The sequence below is a fragment of the Dendrobium catenatum genome, unplaced genomic scaffold, assembly GCF_001605985.2.
Source record: "Dendrobium catenatum unplaced genomic scaffold, ASM160598v2 fragScaff_scaffold_1056, whole genome shotgun sequence".
NCBI lineage: Eukaryota > Viridiplantae > Streptophyta > Magnoliopsida > Asparagales > Orchidaceae > Dendrobium > Dendrobium catenatum.
In genome coordinates, this window is record NW_021319518.1 from 7167419 (window position 1) to 7188835 (window position 21417).

At 36.1% G+C, this 21417-nt stretch overlaps 1 protein-coding gene across 1 annotated transcript; it reads right to left on the minus strand.

Moving 5' to 3' along the window:
* Positions 1–2039: 2039 nt before the first annotated feature.
* On the minus strand, positions 2040–21204 carry LOC110103394 (lipoyl synthase, chloroplastic). The gene is made up of 7 exons (XM_020832095.2): positions 20471–21204; positions 19922–20103; positions 18616–18706; positions 18282–18439; positions 11332–11503; positions 11141–11251; positions 2040–2280 (listed from the first exon to the last, which is right to left on the minus strand). The coding sequence occupies exons 1-7, from the start codon at positions 20843–20845 to the stop codon at positions 2197–2199; spliced, it is 1173 nt and encodes a 390-aa protein (XP_020687754.1). The 5' UTR covers positions 20846–21204; the 3' UTR covers positions 2040–2196.
* Between the last annotated feature and the right edge of the window lie 213 nt (positions 21205–21417).

Genomic DNA, 21417 nt, shown 5'->3' on the forward strand with positions numbered 1-21417 from the left:
TCCTGAGAAGTTACACCAACAGAACAAAATCACGAGTCACTTAAATCAAAGCGGACAATATCTCGATAGTTAAAGTTTTGGGCTGTTACAAAAGATATTAGAGCAATAAGCCATCTGAAAGATGAGAACTAAGTGTTATACAAAATAAATTGCTATGCCATGGGAGCTATCTGTTGAACCCAGTATAGGACAAAGTGTTACGTAGCGGGAGTCACCACTTGAACTTGTAGGAGCCACCTCTAGAATCTTATCTGCATGGTGGATGATTCTGGGATAAATATACTAATGAGAATGTTAGTTGCTTAAGTTGTGGAGATTGTGAAACCCCTTAAATAAAAAGAAGTTAAACTCTTAAACATTGAGGCGCCTTTTGATATAATTGTTAAAATTTTATTAAGAAACTCCACAATTAAGCATGCTCATCTCGGAGAAACCTGGGAAGGGTGAGCTTCTCCGAAGCTACACCAACATAATAAAATCGTGAGGCCCTTAAGTCTTAAGCGGAAATATCTTGATAGTTAAGAGTTTAAACTGTTACATCTCGTATAACCAAAGGCTAACTTTATATTTTCTACACAAAACTCTAATTGTTATACTTAAAGGTGCCTCGATACTTAAGTGATCAGCTTTATTCTACTAAGGTGTTTCACATTAGATTCCCACCTCCCTTCACACCAACTAATTGCCTCTTACAATAAAGCAACTTTTGAAATTTGAATAAAAAATGCATAAAAGAACTTTGTCTTGAACTTTCCAAATTAACTGATGATGCAATTAAAAAAACATCTAAAATATATGAGTTTAGTTTCATTTAATCTTTAATCTCTTCTTTGCTAAATGATGCCGATTACCTTTGAATTAATATTTATACTTCAATAATCTCATCAGTTCAACAACTCTGTAATCCATAAAAAAAACTTAAAATTCTTTGAATTTCTTATTTTTTTAGTTATTTTATGTTTTTTTTCTTATAAATATAAATATTCATAAATATATTAAAATATTAGTTTCTATTTCTATTTTAAATTATATCTATTTTATTTCAATATAATAAATACTTATCAATGAAAAGATGTGTCAATAAATAAGACAATTCTCTAAAAAATTTTATTTCCAATGATATTTATGATAGATAAGTTATGGTAAATTATTTCTATTTGAAGCTTTTCTTTACTTTATAATCTTTTAAATTATTATCATGGAGAATTAAAAATGAAAATTAGATATTTGAATTAATTTATATAATTATGATTTAATTATATGATAAATAAACTAATATAAAAAACTATTTATATGGTAGATACTAAATCTTAAAATTTATTTAATGTTAAAATTTAATATACATTTAAGTTTGAGGTAACAAAAATTTCAACATAATTTATATAACAAGAATAAGTAATAAGCAATGTAGCTGATGCCTCGTAAGAACTTGGTACACGCAAGTTTCATTAGGGATAATTTATTATTATTATTTTTTTATTATTTTGAGAAAAAAATACTAAGTTGTTATAAAAAACAATAAAAAATTATCCCAAATAAAATCTTAAACTTCGTTTGGGACAACTTCCTTACTATTTTATGAGCAACTTTCTACTACATATTTTTTAGTTCAAAGAATTTTTTTACCTAAAAAGTTGCTTTAGAAAATAGTAAAAAAAACCCTCTCAAGTAAAGCTTAAATTTTTATGTCCTAAAAACCCACTTTAAGAAATAGTAAGAAAATCATCTGAGCCTAAAACAGGAGAAATTATTGCGTGCAGAGTCCGGTTATATCCGGACTCCAATAAAAACGTGACATGTGTCCTTGTACGCAGTGTATAATTGTACACACCATATACAAATTACAAACTTATATACATAATATAAACACTCTGTACAAGATCATGTCACATTTTTATTGGAATCCGGACGTAACTCTACATCCGGTGCGGCTACCTCCAGACTCCGCACGCAATAATTTCTCCTAAAACAGTGAGATAGATGCCTCAAATAAAACCTAAGTATCTGCTTTCAGAAGATTCTGACTGACTATTATGCAATCACATCAAATTCAAAGAACTTATCACAAGAGTGAAAATTATTCCAGGATACATAACAGATTATGAAGCATAAAAAATTTTCCAAGCAACAATGGAACCACACATTGCTGCTGTTGAAGAACATAGGAGCACCAAAGGTTGCAGTCAACAGTGTCTGCTATAAGCCACTGGAGGAATTCTTGTGCTCACCTCTAACCAGATTCTGAACAAATAATTCACCGGCTCTGTAGGAAGAGCGAACCTACATTCGAGCAAATGAAAATGACAATAAGCAAGTTCATATAGCAAAGCAGTCTAAAATTAAGCTTCGTTTGGGACGAATTTATTACTGCTTCTTAAAGCAGCTTTTATTTTTGTACTAAAAAACTATTTTAATAAGCAGTAAGAAAACTGTTCCAAACGAAGCCTTAGTCATATCATAAACATGGCAGCAACTAAAAAGAATCATGACTAAGGTTTTATTTGGGACGGCTTTCTTGCTGCTTCTTAGTATAAAAATTAAAAATTTTATACTAAAAAGTTTTTTTTAAAAAAATCAGTAAGAAAGCTATTTCAAATGAAGCCTAAAGCTTTATTTGGGACAACTTTCTTATTGCTTCGTAAATCAACTTCTTAGTATGAAATTAAAAATTTTATACTAAAAAGCTACTTTAAGAAGCAGCAAAAAAATCATCCCAAACGAAGTCTAAGTAGGGAAAAGTAGAAATCTAACTCAAGGGCAACTGTTGCCCTGCGGCCATATTTGCTGTTTTAATAAGCAATGGGATGATCTTATGGAGCTCCTAAAGAGGGAATATTTTTCATACAGGATAGAAAGATGTTTGCTTGAAATAAAAAGACATTTCACATAAACTACAAGACGTTAACATTGTCCTATGAAAATGTAGTCCCTGATGTCATAATGTATTTTTACTAAAATGTTCTATAATTTATACTAAATATCTCTTTTTTTTTTAAACAAAAATCTTCCTATCATTTTTTATCAGAATATATTAATGCATTTTTTTATCCATTTTTATAAAGTTAACCAAAATTAGACATTATTTTGATCCATACCTCGTAAACCCCTGTGAATCCAGCACAAGAAGCATTCAAGCTTAAGAGTAGGGTATTTTGATTGCACAAGCTATCAAGTTAGTGCCTCTAAGGCTTCGTTTGGGACGGCTGTTTTACTGCTTCTTAAAGTAGCTTTTTAATACAATAATTTAATGTTTGTACTAGAAAGTTATTTTAAGAAGCAGTACAAAAGCCATCCCAAACGAAGCGTAAATCCCTCCTAATAATTGTTGCTTTTTTGAAGGGACATGTCTTGATATTAATCTATGCAGCTATTTCTGCTCAAATTCTTCATTTATATCTTCAATCAAACAACATTCAGCATTAATGTGAAAAATGATTTACATATAACTTGATGAAAGTAATGTGAAATATTGTGATGAGTTGTGCCAAGGCTCCAGCGATCTTAAGAAGGTAACACAAATCAAAAGACAAACGCCCCATAAGTCATAGTTAACACAGAATTACTATCAGCCAAATAGAGCATGCAATAATTTCAAGCAATAGCGACCATTAAAGTCAAACTTCAACCATTTGGAAATCACGAATCTTACAGGCCAACTTAGGAGATATTTCAAGTATGGGAGAGTCTAAGTTGACAGAGAATCATAGAGCAAAGAGGTGCGGTTTAAAGCAACTTAGGCTTCGTTTGGGACAGCTTTCGTATTACTTCCTAAAACGATTTTTTAGTATAAAATTTTCTAATTCAAAAAAAAATTTGTACTAAAAAGCTGTTTTATAAAGCAATAAAAAATTGTCCCAAACGAAACCTTAATCTTGTGATGTACATCTACATTATGGGCAGAGGGGAGAGAGGTTTCACCATTCTGAAGAAGAAATAAAAAAATTATCATAGAGTTTTAAGCAGTCGAGAAGAAATATGGTTACAAGTTATGTGGCAAAGATACGAGTATCCAAAGGATCCATACCCAATTTCGAGCATTAATGCATTCATTGACTTGGTAATAGGGCACCCAATGTTGAATTTTTTCTATACAAATTTGAGTTTTCACAATATTAAGATGCGCCCATCTAACAGAAAAACAGACAGGTCGGCACAATGAGGTACCCAATGTTGATTATAGAGTTTTAAGCAGAAGTGAAGAAATATGCTTACAAGTTATTGGGCGGCGAAGCTACTGCCATCCGAATAATTTGTATAATTGTCAAGCGTTGATGCATTCGTTAACTTGGTAGTAGAGTACTCAATTTTGAAATTTCTTTTTATAAATTTGTAGGTGTTAAATCTCAACCCTACGATCCCAAAAATATCCACGGCTGTGAACAGTAATCCGTGGGAAGACTACATGGATTGCATTAATTCCTCCCACTAATTTAGGAATAATTGTATTCATGTTATTATTTGTTTCCTTATTGATACACCTTGTATAGATCTATAAATAGGGAGTTGATGGCTTAATAAAATTCAAGCTTTTCCTCTCGAATTCTAGTTTTAACATGGTATCAGAGCCGATCGGGAGGCCTTCATTGCCGAACGATCCAACCTTCTGAAGCTGCAAGAGCGCGACGCAGAAGTGCAATCCTCCGTCGATCCCGACAGTTACTATTGCAGGCGGACACCTCGACTTCGATCGAAGGAGCCGAGACGAACAACCACGAAGGAAACGAAGGAGCAGTCATACCCATTTGAAGTGTTCCGTGCGGAAGATACTTCCGAAGCCGATCGGAAGTCCGTCCCGATCGACTACTCTCCCACTCGATCGACAGAACCGCACGACCATCTTCCCACGTTCGGTGGAGGAACCCGTTCCGATCTCTGATCCGGCTCGGTGGAGGAGCCCGATCGTCGAAGGAGAAGAGTCGAGCAGCCGACCCGACTGGAAGGGAAGATCGTCGAAGGCGCCTGGTCCGCCCTCTCTTCGCGCGTACCCTAAGCTCCCCGGCCCGATTCTTTTAAAGAATTGGACAGTCGGTTTTTTAGTAAAACTGACAAGGTTTTGAAAAAAAAAATAAAATTTATCATCGGCCTTTATTGCCGACAACTAAAACAGCAAAGGACATATGGGATGCTGCCAGACAAACCTACTCGAAAGCTCGTGATGCGGCCCAAATCTTTGAAGTTAAAGTCAAAGTTGGAAGCACGAAGCAGGGGAGTAAGACGGTGACGGAATATGCCACCATTCTACAAAATCTGTGGCAAGAACTTGATCACTATAGGTGCATTGAAACCAGATGTCCGGAGGATGCTGCGATCCTAAAGAACTTCATTGAAAAAGATAGAGTTTATGATTTTCTTGCAGGTCTTAATGCAGAATTTGACCAAGTTAGAGTTCAGATCCTCGGCAAGGAAGAGACGCCATCACTCAACGAAACCATTTCTCTCATTCGCGCAGAAGAAAGTCGACGAGGAGTAATGTTAGAACCAAAGACAGTTGAAAGCTCAGCAATGGTGATGAACAAAGAATCGTCATGGAAGGAGAAGGGAAAAGATCCTTCAAAGTTCAAAGACAATGACTCACTTTGGTGCAGCTATTGCAAAAAGTCAAGACACACAAAGGAAACGTGCTGGAAAATACATGGTAAACCCCCCAGCAAGGAGTGGAATCAAAAGGGTGAAACAAGGGGTACATCACATGCCAACAACACTACAAGTAAGCCAGAAGCACGGTCCAATCTTGGAGAATTCAACAAAGAAGATATTGACAAATTAAAACAACTCCTGGTATCTCTTGAAAAACCAAATGCTTCTTCTTCACTTGCACTCTCAGGTAAGACTCCAATTTCTTTCAGTTTAAGTGCTTCTAGAAATCATCTAAAGGAATTATGGATAATTGATTCAGGAGCCACAGATCACATGACCCACTCATCTACCCACCTCATAAACTACACTCCTTGCCCAAACAATAAGAAAATCATCACTGCTGATGGTTCTCTTACCACGGTAGCTGGTCAAGGAGACATCATATTATCTCCCTTACTCACCCTGAAAAACGTCCTCCACGTACCACAATTATCCACAAATCTAATATCAATACAAAAACTTACCAATGATCATAATTGTCAAGCCTTATTTAACCCTACTTATTGCTTATTTCAGGACCAGAGATCGGGGAAGAAGATTGGACTTGCTAAGGAGAAAGCTGGATTGTACTACCTGGAAGAACCAAACCAATTTAGTAATAATTACTCCATGTTATCCCTAGTAGATAGGAATTCCACTATTTGGCTTCATCATTATAGACTAGGACATCCGTCTTTTGATATCCTAAGACATATGTATCCACAACTGTTTCAGAAAATAGAAACTAAAAATTTTCATTGTGAAACTTGTGAGTTAGCTAAACATAAAAGAACCTCATTCCCAAACAAAAGTGAGAGATGTAACACTCCTTTCTACCTTATTCATAGTGATATATGGGGACCCTCAAAAATCCCCAATATCTCCGGGGCACGCTGGTTTGTGTCTTTTATTGATGATTGCACTAGAGTCTCTTGGATCTATCTCCTTAAAAATAAATCTGATGTTAGCACCATTCTTCCCGTCTTTCATTCCATGATCCAAAATCAATTTGGGGTAAAAATACGGAGATTCCGCTCTGATAATGCCAAAGATTATTTCAACCAAACCCTTTTCTCATACTTCCAGAATGAAGGGATCATCCATGAGTCCTCATGTGTTCACACCCCACAACAAAATGGGGTTGCAGAGAGGAAAAATGGTCACCTTCTAGCCACCACTCGAGCCTTCCTATTTCACTACAATACACCCAAATCCTATTGGGGGGAAGCTCTTTTAACTGCAACCTATCTCATAAACCGATTACCTTCAACTGCTTTAGGCCTCAAATCTCCAATGGAGACCTTGTCCTCTTTTTACCCAGAGTTTCGAACCCATCATAATATTGCACCCAAAGTCTTTGGATGCACTGCCTATGTTCATATCCACAGCCATGAGCGAGGAAAATTAGATCCAAGAGCACTCAAATGCATCTTTGTTGGTTATTCAGCAACCCAAAAAGGTTATAAGTGTTATCATCCTCCCACAAGAAAAACCTTTGTTTCTATTGATGTTACCTTTGATGAGAAAAATTCCTATTTCTCAAAAACTCATCTTCAGGGGGAGACTGAACTTGAGGAAGATGAGGAAATTGAACTAGCACCTCTTGACATTCCTCCACCACCTCAAAATAATCCACCTGAAACCCATGACAACGTTATTAGATTTGGAAAGGTTTACTCCAGACGTACAAGCTCAAGCTGTACTCCAAAGCAGATCCAAGAATCTGAACCATCTCCTGGAAATAAGGTAAGCTCACCACCTCCCTTATACCCTATAAACAACTCTATATCTTTCAACAATTTTTCATCGTCACACCAAAATTTTCTTGTTTCATTAGAAGATATCCGTATTCCTAAAGATGTTTTTGAGGCCTTATCTGATAAAAATTGGAGAAATGCCATGAAAGATGAAATGCAGGCTCTGGAGAAGAACGAAACATGGGAGATCGTCAATCTACCGATAGGGAAAAAATCGGTTGGCTGCAAATGGGTGTTCTCAGTAAAATACAAAGCTGATGGCACACTGGAGAGATATAAGGCAAGACTAGTGGCAAAAGGGTTTACTCAAACGTATGGCATTGACTACCAAGAAACGTTTGCACCTGTGGCCAAGATGAATACTGTCCGAATACTACTCTCACTAGCAGCCAAGTACAATTGGCACCTGGAACAACTGGATGTGAAAAATGCATTCCTACATGGAGACTTAGAAGAAGAGATATTTATGGAAATACCACCAGGCTTTAAAGGGAAATCTGAAGGTAACAAGGTGTGCAAACTGAAAAAGGCTCTATATGGGCTCAAACAATCACCAAGGGCATGGTTCGGAAAATTCTCCAAATTCATGCTCTTGAATGGATATCAACAGAGTCAAGGAGATCATACACTATTCTTCAAACACTCAGACTCAGGGGGAGTCACAATATTATTAGTGTATGTTGATGATATTATTTTGACTGGAAGTAATGAAGAGGAGAAAGCCAGTTTAAGGAAAAATCTGGCTAAGGAATTTGACATCAAAGAACTTGGTAGACTAAAATATTTCCTCGGAATTGAAGTAGCTCACTCTAGTAAAGGAATCTTCATTTCACAACAGAAATACATCAAAGATCTTCTAAAAGAAACAGGTAAACTTGCCTGTAAACCAGCACCAACACCAGTAGAACCTAATCTTAAACTGGGAGAAGCTAAAGAAGATCCAGATGTAGATAAAGGGGCCTACCAGAGACTTTTAGGGAAATTGATCTACCTCTCCCACACTAGACCAGACATAGCATTTGTTGTAAGCATGGTCAGTAGTTTATGCAGAATCCAAAGCAGATTCACATGCAAGCAGTAGACAGGATATTGCACTACCTTAAAGGGAGACCAGGAAAAGGAATTCTCTTTAAGAGAGATCGCGGAATGACCCTAGAAGTATACACGGATGCTGACTACGCAGGATCACCTGTTGATAGAAGATCTACTTCTGGGTATTGCACATTTCTTGGAGGAAACCTTATTACATGGAGAAGCAAGAAACAGAATGTGGTGGCAAGATCCAGTGCAGAAGCAGAATATCGAGCTATGGCCTTGGGAATATGTGAGCTACTATGGATCAAAATAATCCTAGAAGATCTAAAAGTTAAGTGGGATGAGCCCATAAAACTACACTGTGACAACAAATCAGCAATCAGCATAGCCCACAATCCAGTCCAGCATGACAGGACCAAGCACATAGAAGTGGACAGACATTTTATTAAAGAAAAACTAGACAGTGGTCTAGTAAGTGTTGACCATGTATCATCAAAGGATCAACTTGCAGATTTCCTTACTAAAGGATTGGATAGTTCTATCTTCCTCCAAATGATTGACAAGCTGGGAATGACGGATCCATATTTCCCAGCTTGAGGGGGAGTGTTAAATCTCAACCCTACGATCCCAAAAATATCCACGGCTGTGAACAGTAATCCGTGGGAAGACTACATGGATTGCATTAATTCCTCCCACTAATTTAGGAATAATTGTATTCATGTTATTATTTGTTTCCTTATTGATACACCTTGTATAGATCTATAAATAGGGAGTTGATGGCTTAATAAAATTCAAGCTTTTCCTCTCGAATTCTAGTTTTAACAGTAGGTTATTATCATATTAACATACACTCATCCTACAGAAAAAATACTTCTTTTCATAAAGGAGGGGACATATTGCTACAAAGTTATATTGTTCGATCAAAGAAATATCTGTTTTGCTTATTAAAGGCTCATGGAGAACATCTATCAAAAACAAAAAAGATAAAACTTTGAAGTATGCATTGATAACGTCATCATAAAAGGCAAAGACATGATCAAGCGTCTCAAAGGAATTTTTATTGGCTCCGGAGACCGGATAAAGCTCTATGTTCGAACGCCAGTAAAATGGCGTCCCGTAGCATTCGACGACCCGATGTCCCGACCCGTTGAATTTTCAAAATTTACCACGTGTATTGACGATTTCCGCACTGCCTGATGAACGGACCCGGATTGGACGCAAAAATTTAAAAAAACCCGTCTTCTTTTTAGGTTTAATAACTTTTAGCGGACTATTATAGAGACTTTATACATGATTTAGGGTCAGAAAGCGCTGAGAAAGAATTAGCGAGTAAGAGGAGACGAAAATGGAATTCTCTTTGGATGACATCGAAGGGTTCGAAGAGATTGAAGAGACTCAAAATGTTGATGAAGATTCCATGAAGTGATGTACGGGGGATATGTCTGAATTATTATCGGTAATTTCTTAACTAAAGAGGTTTTAGAATATAACATTTGATATTGTAACTATGTGTGCACCTCTTCTTTGCTACTCTATTTACTTATATTGTAACTTGGTAACTGATTACCGCTATACCTCGGTACCGAGCAATACCACCTTCCGACAGTAACATTTTGCGGATGCCATCTCAATATCGAGAATCATTACCGATTTTAGTACCGAGTATCGAGCATGGTCACGAGTACCGATCCTTGTACCAAGACCGTTACTAGGTGAATTTTTTCGGTATTAATTCTTGGTACCGCTACCCGGCAGCAGAGTTTCTCGGTATTGAGACTCGATACCGCTACCCGACACAGTGTTTGAGTATTGATACTTGGTACATATTAGGAATTGCTTTGTACATGTAAATTTTTTACTGCTACATTTGTATAAGCATGTGAAATATGTTTGTCTTATGCACAAGGTGTTTACAACTCTGAGAATGAAGCATATGATATGTATTACGATTATGCTTATTTTCATGGTTTTAGTGTTCGGAAAGAACATCATTCATACTGGCCTAATTCAAGAAAAATAAAATCAAATGTCTTTGTATGTTCGAAAGCAAGATTCAAGAAGGGAATTGACTTAAATGCAAAATCAAATTGATTCAAATAATGTAAAACATAATTTCAAATGGAATATGGAGCTATCAATCACTCCATGACTCATAATGAACAAGGAAATGGGAATTGAATTATACTTCCACTAACGGATGAAATGGCTCAACTTTATATTACATTAGCTGGGTTGCTATGAATCCCTATTCTCCCATTTGTCGTGGTGATACATTATGTCTATGACAATAACACATTACACGCATGGGATTTTGCATCTCATGTATCTTTTTCTTCTGTCATAGATAAAATTCTATTTGTATCATTATTGCATTTATGATAAATTTATGGTACAGGTTATTTTATAAATTTTTAAGTGGCCAGGAGAAAAATATGCATAATCAGCCTATCAGAAACCTCATTATATTTCCATTATACTTGGTCATCTTGTATAAAAATGAGGACTTTTCTTGCATGCAGCAAGTAGGATCATTTTTACTCGTGAACGGTTCAAGACTTCATAGCGAAAATATCTTTACCAAACAAATAAGCAATGGAAAAGCAAATACAAAACTAAGCCTCTCTTGCAAGCAGAAAGTTTAGTTCTCCATTTTTTAAATTCCAAAGCGATGCTGATTATAGAAGGCAATAAGCAAAAGGACTTTACTGTCGTAAAAGAAAAAGCTGTTTTACCAGTGGTCCACTAGCAACATAGCGAAAACCGATAGATTCTCCATAGTCCTTCCAGAAGGCAAATTTCTCAGGCGTCACATACTCTTTTACTGTGAGGTGTAACGGTGTAGGCTGAATGATATTACAAGTCAATACAAGAAACTGAAACCTTCATAGCATCATTAAAACAAATATTTTGATGATTAGCAAACCTGTAGATACTGGCCCAATGTCAGAATGTCTACACCAATGGTCCTCAAGTCACCCATAGCTTCTTTTACCTCATCATCAGATTCTCCAAGACCAAGCATGATAGAAGACTTTGTGATCATCCCTTCTTTGAACAGTTTTCCATGCTTTAGAACAGACAAGCTCTGGTCATACCTATTATATACATCATCATCACCACCACCGCCAATAGCCTAATGCCACTATTTGGGTTGGCTTTTAATGTAAAAACAATAAAGATGTCGGAATAAACAATCATATAAAAATAATTTTTGAACAGATAGTCAAACAAAGATTATGTTTCAAAATAAATATACTCAAAGTGATCCAAAAATTGCACACCCAGTTCAGCTTGACACAAAAACAAATGCAGCAAAGCTGATTCAGCTGAATTGCTTAGGGGAACTTCTCATCTGTAAGAGAAACAAAGCTTTGCATTTAAACATCGCTGGTACAAATACTATTTCTTCAAAACATCACAATTTGAAAAGGCTCGCTTGAAAAAGTTTAAGATGCTGCTGCAGGGCATCCTACCTAGGACCCACTATCTATATTTGTGAAACCTTCATGCATTGATAGCTATCATGTAGGTGAGGTTATCATGTTTTTATTTTTATTTTTTTGTTGATATTTTGATGTTTTTGAGTCATTTGGATTATGTGTCATGTTAGACTTATGTGTTAAATTTTGAGAAAAGAACCAAAATAGTACTTTTACTTTTTATGAATGACCAAAATGGCCCCAAACTATATTAAAGGATCATTTTGTTCCCTCAAGACTTGAAAAAGGAATCAAAATAATCCCATGGTGGGACTATTTTGATTCCTCATTAAGTAATTGAGGGACCAAAATGATTTTTAATATATTTATGGACTATTTTGGTCTTTCATAAAGAGTCAATAGACCATTTTGATCATTTTCCATTAAATTTGGGGTGGATTGTTGTGTCATAAGTCGCAATTTACCCTCTTTTCAGGTTAGGCCGACCACTCTCTCCCACTCACCACACCTTGAATCCTCTACTAATTCTTTGCCTTCTCCATCATTTATTTCACTTTATTTTTGCACAATTATTTTTTTACTTTCCCTGGAATTTTTTTCTATTTTTTCTTAATTAATCAAACATAATGTCATCACCCCACCGAAATCTCCACCAATTTCATTTATTTTGCTTTTCTACCAATAAATAATGGCAAATTGTAATAAGATTCATTTGCTTATGAATGAAAGAGTTAATTTGTTCCACTTGCTCGTCCTCATGCACATGACTTTTCTTCAATGAAGATGCGTACAATCCCTTAAAGAATCATTTCAGGGTTTGGAAGATTGTTATTACAACGAAAGACTATTGGAATAACGATCTTCCAATTAACATGATATTGTCATTTCAGTTGTTGTGATTGGCTTAGATTTTAGTTAAAATTAATTACAAAAAGATTTTTTAATTTGCATATTACTTTATTTTCATTGTAATATTTTTTTATTTATGAAGAGTTATTTTAGTCGAAGCAATATAAAAATGAGTTTTCATTTTAATTCTCTTAAATCTCCTACGTAATTGGCTTCAGCCTGTTTATCAAGTCTAAATTTATCATAATTTATCAAGTCTAAATTGAATTTTCAGGTGCAGATCACAATCTTGGTAATTGGCAGTACCAACTGCACCCCTTCTCTCCCGTCACATTAGTGTGACCTTTTAACTATCCTGTACCAATTTGACATCAAAGTAAGTTGATCATTGCTTTGTATACTATTTAAAGCATTTGCATTTGCATTTGCATTCCATTTTTCTTCGCATATATATTTACCTTTCAACAAACCCATCACAATGACAACTTACAATGGAAACCCTTAAGGGTTTTGCATTTAGATGAATCTTTGTGATGAAATTTTAATTCATCTTCAATACAAAGTTAAAGATATAACCCTCACATATCATGATTTGCATGGTAGGATTCCAGTAATAAAAAATAAATATCCACGCAATCTATCAACACAACTTAGAACCTAACATTGAACCAGATCACCTTGAGGAAGGCGAAGGAGGCCTCCCTCTTTAATCCAAACCCTTCAACACCACCACCTTGATCGCAAAACTCTTCCTTTTCATGTGTATGATTATCCTTAAAGGGAGAAATTTCTTCCATATAGCCAACAAGCCATTATGATCAGTTTACCTTGCTATAATATCACTAAACAGGTAAATATTAATCCCCTACTTTTGATGGACAACTAGACACAAAAATCTTCTTAGACTGGATCACTAACATGGATCTAAGCATAGATAGGATGATTATGTTATGTCAAAAAACCACTATGTGAGGTTTGCAATAATGAACTTTGTAGGCCATGCCATACCTATTTAGTAAACCTAACAACTCCAAAGGAGCGGTCAAAATTCCAGTTGGTTAACTTGGGATGAACCAAGGAAATCAACAATACATTTCTTAAGCATTTCAAGATCAACTTTTGAAAGAATTGAACACATTTAGGTGAGATTTAATGCAAATCACTGATTATGTGGCCCAAATTGATGAGTTGATGATTCAATGTAACATCATCGAAGAATTTGGGGCCATCATCATACGATCTTGTTTTGAACTGTGTCATAACATATGTTGGGAAATGATGACTTAAGACATGCAAATTCTCAAGAATGCATTTTGATAGGAATTTGATCTCCACACAGTAAAAATAATAATAATAACAAAGAAAAAATGCAGCAGAAATCAACAAGAAAGAATGGTAATATGGGCTAATTTTATTGATATCGGCATAACAAACCAAGATACAAGTTAATATGCCATTTGAGAGGTAGATCGACCCTCCACAAACAAGAAGCACCACTATGAACAACTCGAAAGAAAATTACTGCAAAACACAAAATCACATAATAAAAAAAATAACCTAATTAATCCTTAATAAACCATCCTAATTCCATCCCAAATCTGATTTCAAATAAGTCATCTTCCCTAAATAAATTTTCCTAATTCCCTCCCAATTTTGATTTTCTATGGTAAGTAATTAAAGGTAGAATTATTCCACTTTGAGGCCCCCTCTCTCCTTACCCGTTGCCCACAATAGTGGGACCCACAGGGCACTTCCTCCCTCCAGCTAGACTGACTTCCCTTGTTGAGGCCGGATTAATTGACTGGACCGGCTTAGCCGGTTCATCAATAATCCCCTCCCAAAGAGTCACCTTGTCCTCAAGGTGGAACGAAGTAAACTGCTATTGAATCATCTGGTATGATTCTCATGTTACTTCATAGTCAAGCGGAACCTTCCACTCGATCAACACTTCTCTAGCTCCTCCGATTGACAAGGGAACTCCTCTCACTTCCATTGGCTTCAGGATCACCTTCATTTCTTCTATCAAGGTCATCTACGACGTCATTGATGGACTGTGGTTGCTACTAACTTTCTTTTGCAGGGTCAGATGGAATACTGAGTGAAAGTAGGGGGTATCAGCAAACGATACACCACAGCACCAGTACTCTCCATAACCTCATAAGGCCCATAATACCGTGGAGATAACTTTTTATTTCTTCTTAGAGCTAAGGTCTTCTGTCTGTCGACTCTTCAATATACCTTATCACCCACCTCAAATTGCACATTCCTTCAATGCCCGTCAGCTTGCTACTTCATAATTTATTGTATCCTCTGGATGTGCCTCTTTAGCTCTCCCAATATCCTATCACTTTCCTCCAGTTGTTGTTCCACTGATAAAACTGAAGTGCTCTTAGTCCCGTAGTATACAAAGTGAGAATGTCTCAATCATAAGGGATTTTGAAGAGTGTTGTTTGTGTTACACTATGGTAGGATGTATTGGACCGGTACTCAGCCCAAGATAATCACTTCACCCAGGTCTTGGGTGTTTCTGATACAAATTATATCAAGTAAATCTCCATACTCCTATTCACCGAGGTCCCCATCAGTCTGTGGATGATATGTTGTACTTCTCTTCAAAATGATCCCCTACATCCTGAATAGCTCTCTCCATAAGTGGCTCAGAAACACCATGTTTCTATCTGATACTATAAACTCTAGAATTCCATGTAGGCGGACCACCTCTTGAGCCTCGCCCTGACTGTCAACATCTAACTAAAATAAGCCATTGGTCTCTGGTCTTGCATAAGTACAGCTCCTAGCCCATACCTTGAAGCATCACTCTCCACCACAAAAGGCTAGCTGAAGTCGGGCAGGGCTAACACTGGCACACTAGTCATTGCCTTCTTCAACTCCTCAAAGGCCTTAGTAGTTGCTTCGCCCCAATTGAAATTATCCTTCTTTAGTTGTTTGGTCAAAGGATAAGCTATTGAACTGTATCCATCATGAACTTTCTATAGTATTAACTCCCTCAAACTCTTGACTATTGGCTAGCTCAACATTTCAATATTTTGGTCTGATCAACTGCCACTCCTTGTGATATAACTTGCCCCAAATACTCCACTCTAGGCTTGGGGAATGAGCACTTCTTCAAATTGGCAAACAAGTGGTGGTCCCATACAGTGGTGGAGCTAGAAATTTTATTTAGGGGGGGGGGGGGGGGGTGGGGGCCTATTGTTTGTTGTCTCATTACTGGAAGGTCTTCGTTTGGAGGCAAGAGAGGAGCGAAAGATATTTAAATGAGTTTTACTCAACATTCTTTAAAATATTTTTATTTTAGCTAATTTAAGTGATTTTCAATTTTAGCTAAAATTTACCCAAGATTCTTTAAAATAAAGTTTCAAATAAAAGTCGAAGATTTTCATATATATATATTGAGATTTTTAATAAAATATAGAAAAAAAGGAAATGTATTGATTGCATAGCATAAATCTGAATAAAAATATAGCTTAATGATAGCAGAAATCAACGATCTTTAGCTCGTTAGATTCGTCTCGTCGAGCCGCTCGATTCGACTATAAGTAAATAAATTTTGGAAACCGTTTGATCATCCAAATTATGTTTTGAACCTTCCAAATGTGCTTCGGGTTTTTGATTTGGACTCATTTGGGCTCGAATTTGGTGTTGTTGGGTTCGTATTTTCAAGACGTTCAGTTCGACTATAAGTTTGTTGAAATCGGAGTTCAGATGGTCTCCGATTTAATTTTTGAAGTTTCCAACTTGATTTTTTCTCGAGATTCGTGCCTGATCAAGATAATTTTTTGATGATATATCAATAGCTTAGTCTTGATTAAGACAAATAAATTAATCTAATTACTTCTTTCTCTTATATCGAGCATGTATATAAGAGAAAATAATCGATTTCTCACATATAAAAATGTACATGTGAACCTTTGCTCTTCCTTGTTCTCTTTCGGTGGAACACATATAATTGAATTTTTTTTAGGGGGGGGGGGGACTTGGCGCCCTTGCGCCCCCCCACCCCCCCCCCCAACCAACTGATCCCATAGAGTGGATAACACCAATCCCAAGTATTCTAAGTGCTCATCCTCAGTCCTGCTATAAATCAAAATATCATCAAAGAAGACTGACACAAACCTCCGTGGATATGGTTGGAATACCTTATTCGTTAGAGATTGGAAAGTAGTTGGAGCATTACTGAGGTTAAAAGGCGTCACTAAAAACTCATAGTATCTGGGAACATTCTCGGGTCTCATCTGGATCTAATGGTACCTTGATTTCATATCAATCTTCAAGAAAAGCACCACTCCATCAAGCTCATCCAATAACTCATCAATCACTTGAATATGAAACTTGTCTGGCACAGTCTCCTTGTGATGCCCGACAGTCCACACAAAATCTCCAACAACCATCTTTCTTTTTCACTAATAACATTGAACTGGAAATTGGACAGATAGACACTATGTTGAATGATCCCTGCCTCCAGCATCTCCCTGATCAATCTCTCAAAATTTTTTGATCTCTCCCATTCAATTAAACATTCAGGAAATTTTAGCAAGAACAACACCAAATAGGTTTTTGAATTCAAAAGTTAGGTGATTTTTTTAAGTGCTTGGTTCCTTTAGCTAGCAATGCTAAATTTCATAATTTTGTCGTATGACAAAACTAACTCAATTTCATTTATTTTGAAGAACCGTAATAACTTTTTTTCTAGGGTGTTTTTTGGTTGGAAGTATTATTAGCGTAAAGTAATGTTGGTGTTATGAAATTCAAGTATTTTGTCGAAGACTCAAAGTAATTTACTGATGGATTTAAAACTTAATTATAGTTCATTTTTTATGTATTTAAAATCCATCCAATTTGAGCAAATTCCAAATACATCACAAGACAAAACCTCACGAAACCTCCCAACAATGCCTCTACTCTACTCGACAACACCGCACTACACCGACAACACTCAACATTGCTCGAGGCCCACACAAAATCTATGGGATCGGTGATAACACTAACAATACTCTTTGTTGTTCTACCCCTCTCATACAAGGCCGAGTCAACTCAGCTCATGAGTTGGCTTGTTTAAAAAAAATTAATATAAAATATGTCAAAAATATATTAAATGAAAAATTTTTAAATACTAACTTATTAATTTTTTAAAAAAATTGCATCACACTTCTTACATGAAGTAATTTCTCCTTGAATTGCTCATTATTTTTGTCATTTTATTATAGCAACAACTTGAATCAAATTTATTCTCTCTAATAATGAATGAACTACCTCTTGAGCCAAATTGAACTCATAGAATGTAGCTTGAGCACAAAATCAACTAATAAATCAAGCTCAAGCTCAAGTCGGGGCAGCTCAAGCTTGGCATGACTCATTCACACCCGTACTTCCAACCAAATAGCCCTTCAACTAATTGTTTCAAATCATTTTGAGGGTTATGAGATTCTCTTCAAGAATGTAAACAATGTGCAAGGTATATGTGCTGAAAGAGAAATGATAAAATCGAGCATTAATATTGCAAATAGCTCTAGAAGAAAAAAGAAAAGTATATAGTACACATATGTGGCTTTAAGGTTTTGCTGACCCAGCTCGGGGATCTCTGACAATTCTTTGGAGGCGTTTTACTGTTTCAATGTTATGAGCAAAGACGTCAAGTCCAGAATGGACAAGTTTGAACACAGCCTCTAGATCACCACGGAAGTCGGAGGTTAGACACTCAACCAATATTTCAGGTTTGAGATTCTGCACAACAAAAGAAAATTGCACGATAAATTTTGCAAGACTAGTTACACAGGTATATTTTACCTGGTTACACAACTAAACAAGTAAGCTGCAGCTATCAGAGCGGAAATCCTAACAGTAAATTCCCCTAAAGACTACCAAATTAACTCATATGTTATTTACATTAACATATAAACCTTCATAGCCTTGACCGTCTCTGCGAAGTGTCCACTTCCACCATCAGGTAAGTCATCACGATCAACACTTGTCAACACAATATAGTCCACGCTGCCAAAAATAAAGGATAATAGAGCTGAATATTCATTACAAATAATTAAAGAATTAAATTAGAACAATATATTTCCATAAACTTAAATGAAAATTCCTAGACAGATATTCTCATTCATTGTGATTCGTAAAGTTGATAATAACTTAAGTAGCACTATTGATTTCTTCATCACAGCTTGCCATGTTTAGTAGGTTTTGTTTTGATATGATCATCCTTTTTTTACACTATTAGTCAGGAATAGGACATAATGGGATATATAATAGAATATTTGATTTCTATTTGTGGCTAACAAAATAGGCCATTAGAGTATAACTGTTACTTGTGGAATATTGTCTTTCTAATGCATCTTTTGTTAAAAAAAAACAATTCATAAGCGTTGTCCCAACTATTTGGGCTCATTTCCACTCATTCCAGTAACCTTGATACATCTTCCTATGAAAAACAATTTACTGAAATGAAATAATTACCAACAAGGCACATTTTAAAATGCATATTTGACAGTAAGTAGGAGATGCATTGAAGCTCAACAAACGATATTTTTGATACAATCTCTAACTGAAAAACTCATTTTCTACTCCAAAATGCAGTAATACTCTAAAATGCAGTAACTCAACTCCAACCAAACTCCATTTCCTTACACAAAAAAATGAATATTATGTGAATATTCTTTTTCATGTTCCCATTGCCGCAACGCCTTCCCTCGAATCATACGCGTGCAATTTGACGTTCGGGTGAAGCAAATGGCGAACGGCAAATGAGTGTATGCAGTTCGGTTGGAGATGCCCTGAGGCTATGTTGTTCTTGGACGGATTGATCTTAAGAACTAAATTGGTTTAAAAGGAATAAACAATACCAGAATTGCATGCCCTACCAAATCTCTGCTGAAACATATTGCATATTAGATAACTTATACTGTAAGTTTTTTTTACGCATAAAGGATAGAAATCTATCCGACAATACTTTATTATTTTAAAGTAGGGCACAACATTAGTAACATATAAGACCGATTACAAATAATAAGAGCAAAAGGATGACTATAGATTGATTCAACGCATGGAACTTCAGAATATTTAATTGTATAGGTCAAATTCTAACAAATGATCTTCATCCTGAAAACCAAGAAACATATTGGTTGACCTAGAGCTCTTTGATAACATTACTTTAACCTTCCCTAACTAGTTTACAAAAATAAATAATATGTTAAAAGCACCTACCCCCAGCTTGCAATTGCCTTTGCAGTATTCTGAGGCTCCATGGGATCTGGTGGTGCAGGATTTCTGCTTGTTTTCACAGCACAAAATCTACAACCACGAGTGCAAGTATCCCCTAGAAGCATGATGGTCGCAGTTGCAATACCATCTCCTTCTCCTCCTGCTCCTCCCCCACCATTCCAGCACTGAAGAAGAGAAATGACATAATTTGTTCATTTATGCATTCAAAACGTATAAAAACAATATATATATTACAAATATACTAACAGTTTTGACCATAAACTTTGAGAAAATAGATACAAGGATCTAGCATAATAATAGGATGCCTACAACTACAAGTATTTGTAGTAGAAAAGGTGATGAGCCAAAGCTCAATGGTTTCTAAATGTTTATTTGAATGGCCTAATACTCCACATGAGTATTTATAGATTAGAGTTACACCTAATAACTTATTTAAAAGCCTGATAAATCTAAGAACCAGAATGACACTAACTCATCCTAATTCCCATTACAATCGAACCATTGCCTTTAATCTCGTCATTCAATGCTTACCTCCCCAATATTAGGGCATTGGGCCTCCACGCAGACTGTATTCAGCTTTAACTTAGAAAGCGACTCCTGCAACTTGGAAAACTTCTCTCCCTGTGGCGCCCTCTGACGGAGCCATTCAGGCTTCTTCACGCTAGGATCCCTCCCAGTATGCACCCCCATCCCTCCCGGATACGACCCGGCCTTACCCGATGAAATCATGGTGGATTCGAAAAGCGTGGACGCTGGCATGTTGGAGCTCGTTTCCACATTCTTAGAGGTATCAATGGAATGGAATCGAACAACCAACGACCGATTGGAGGAACTATCACATCTGGGTTTGGTTGAACAGATAGGAATCGGCGACATGAGATGATTGGCAAGCGATTTTGGAAACATTATTGATCCTGCGGAGAGTGGGAGTATTCAAGAGCTTCGATGCACGTTGACGAATCCAAAAAACCAAAGCCCTGGTTCTCGCAGGTCAGAATAAGGAAGCAAAGCAGACAGAATATCCTAGAGTTCGGAATAGAAGCGACTGCCTTGGCTGATCACAACTGTGATGGCCGCCGGGAAAGAGAGATAAGGAAAACGGACGATTTGTCGAGGGAATGGTGAATTTGTCCCGGAGATTTTTCTCAGGACGTGAGATTTATTCGCCAAGAAAAAAAGTTGAAGCTAAAACGGTAAACGAAATGTGCAGGTGAAGAATTCTGAATTCCAGCCTCGAATTCTCCGAAATGCGAAAAAAAAAAATTATGCGAGCTTAAAAAATTTAGAAACGATGCTCATTAAAATTTATAGAATATTTAATTTCAAAATTTTAAATTTATATCTCATAATTTTCATGCCCTTGTTGTTGTATGGATTATAATTTTTATAATTGAATAAATATATTTATTATTTAATTTTACAAGATTATGTAAAAATTTATTTCGAATAAAAATAATTTTTTGACATTTGCCTTAAAC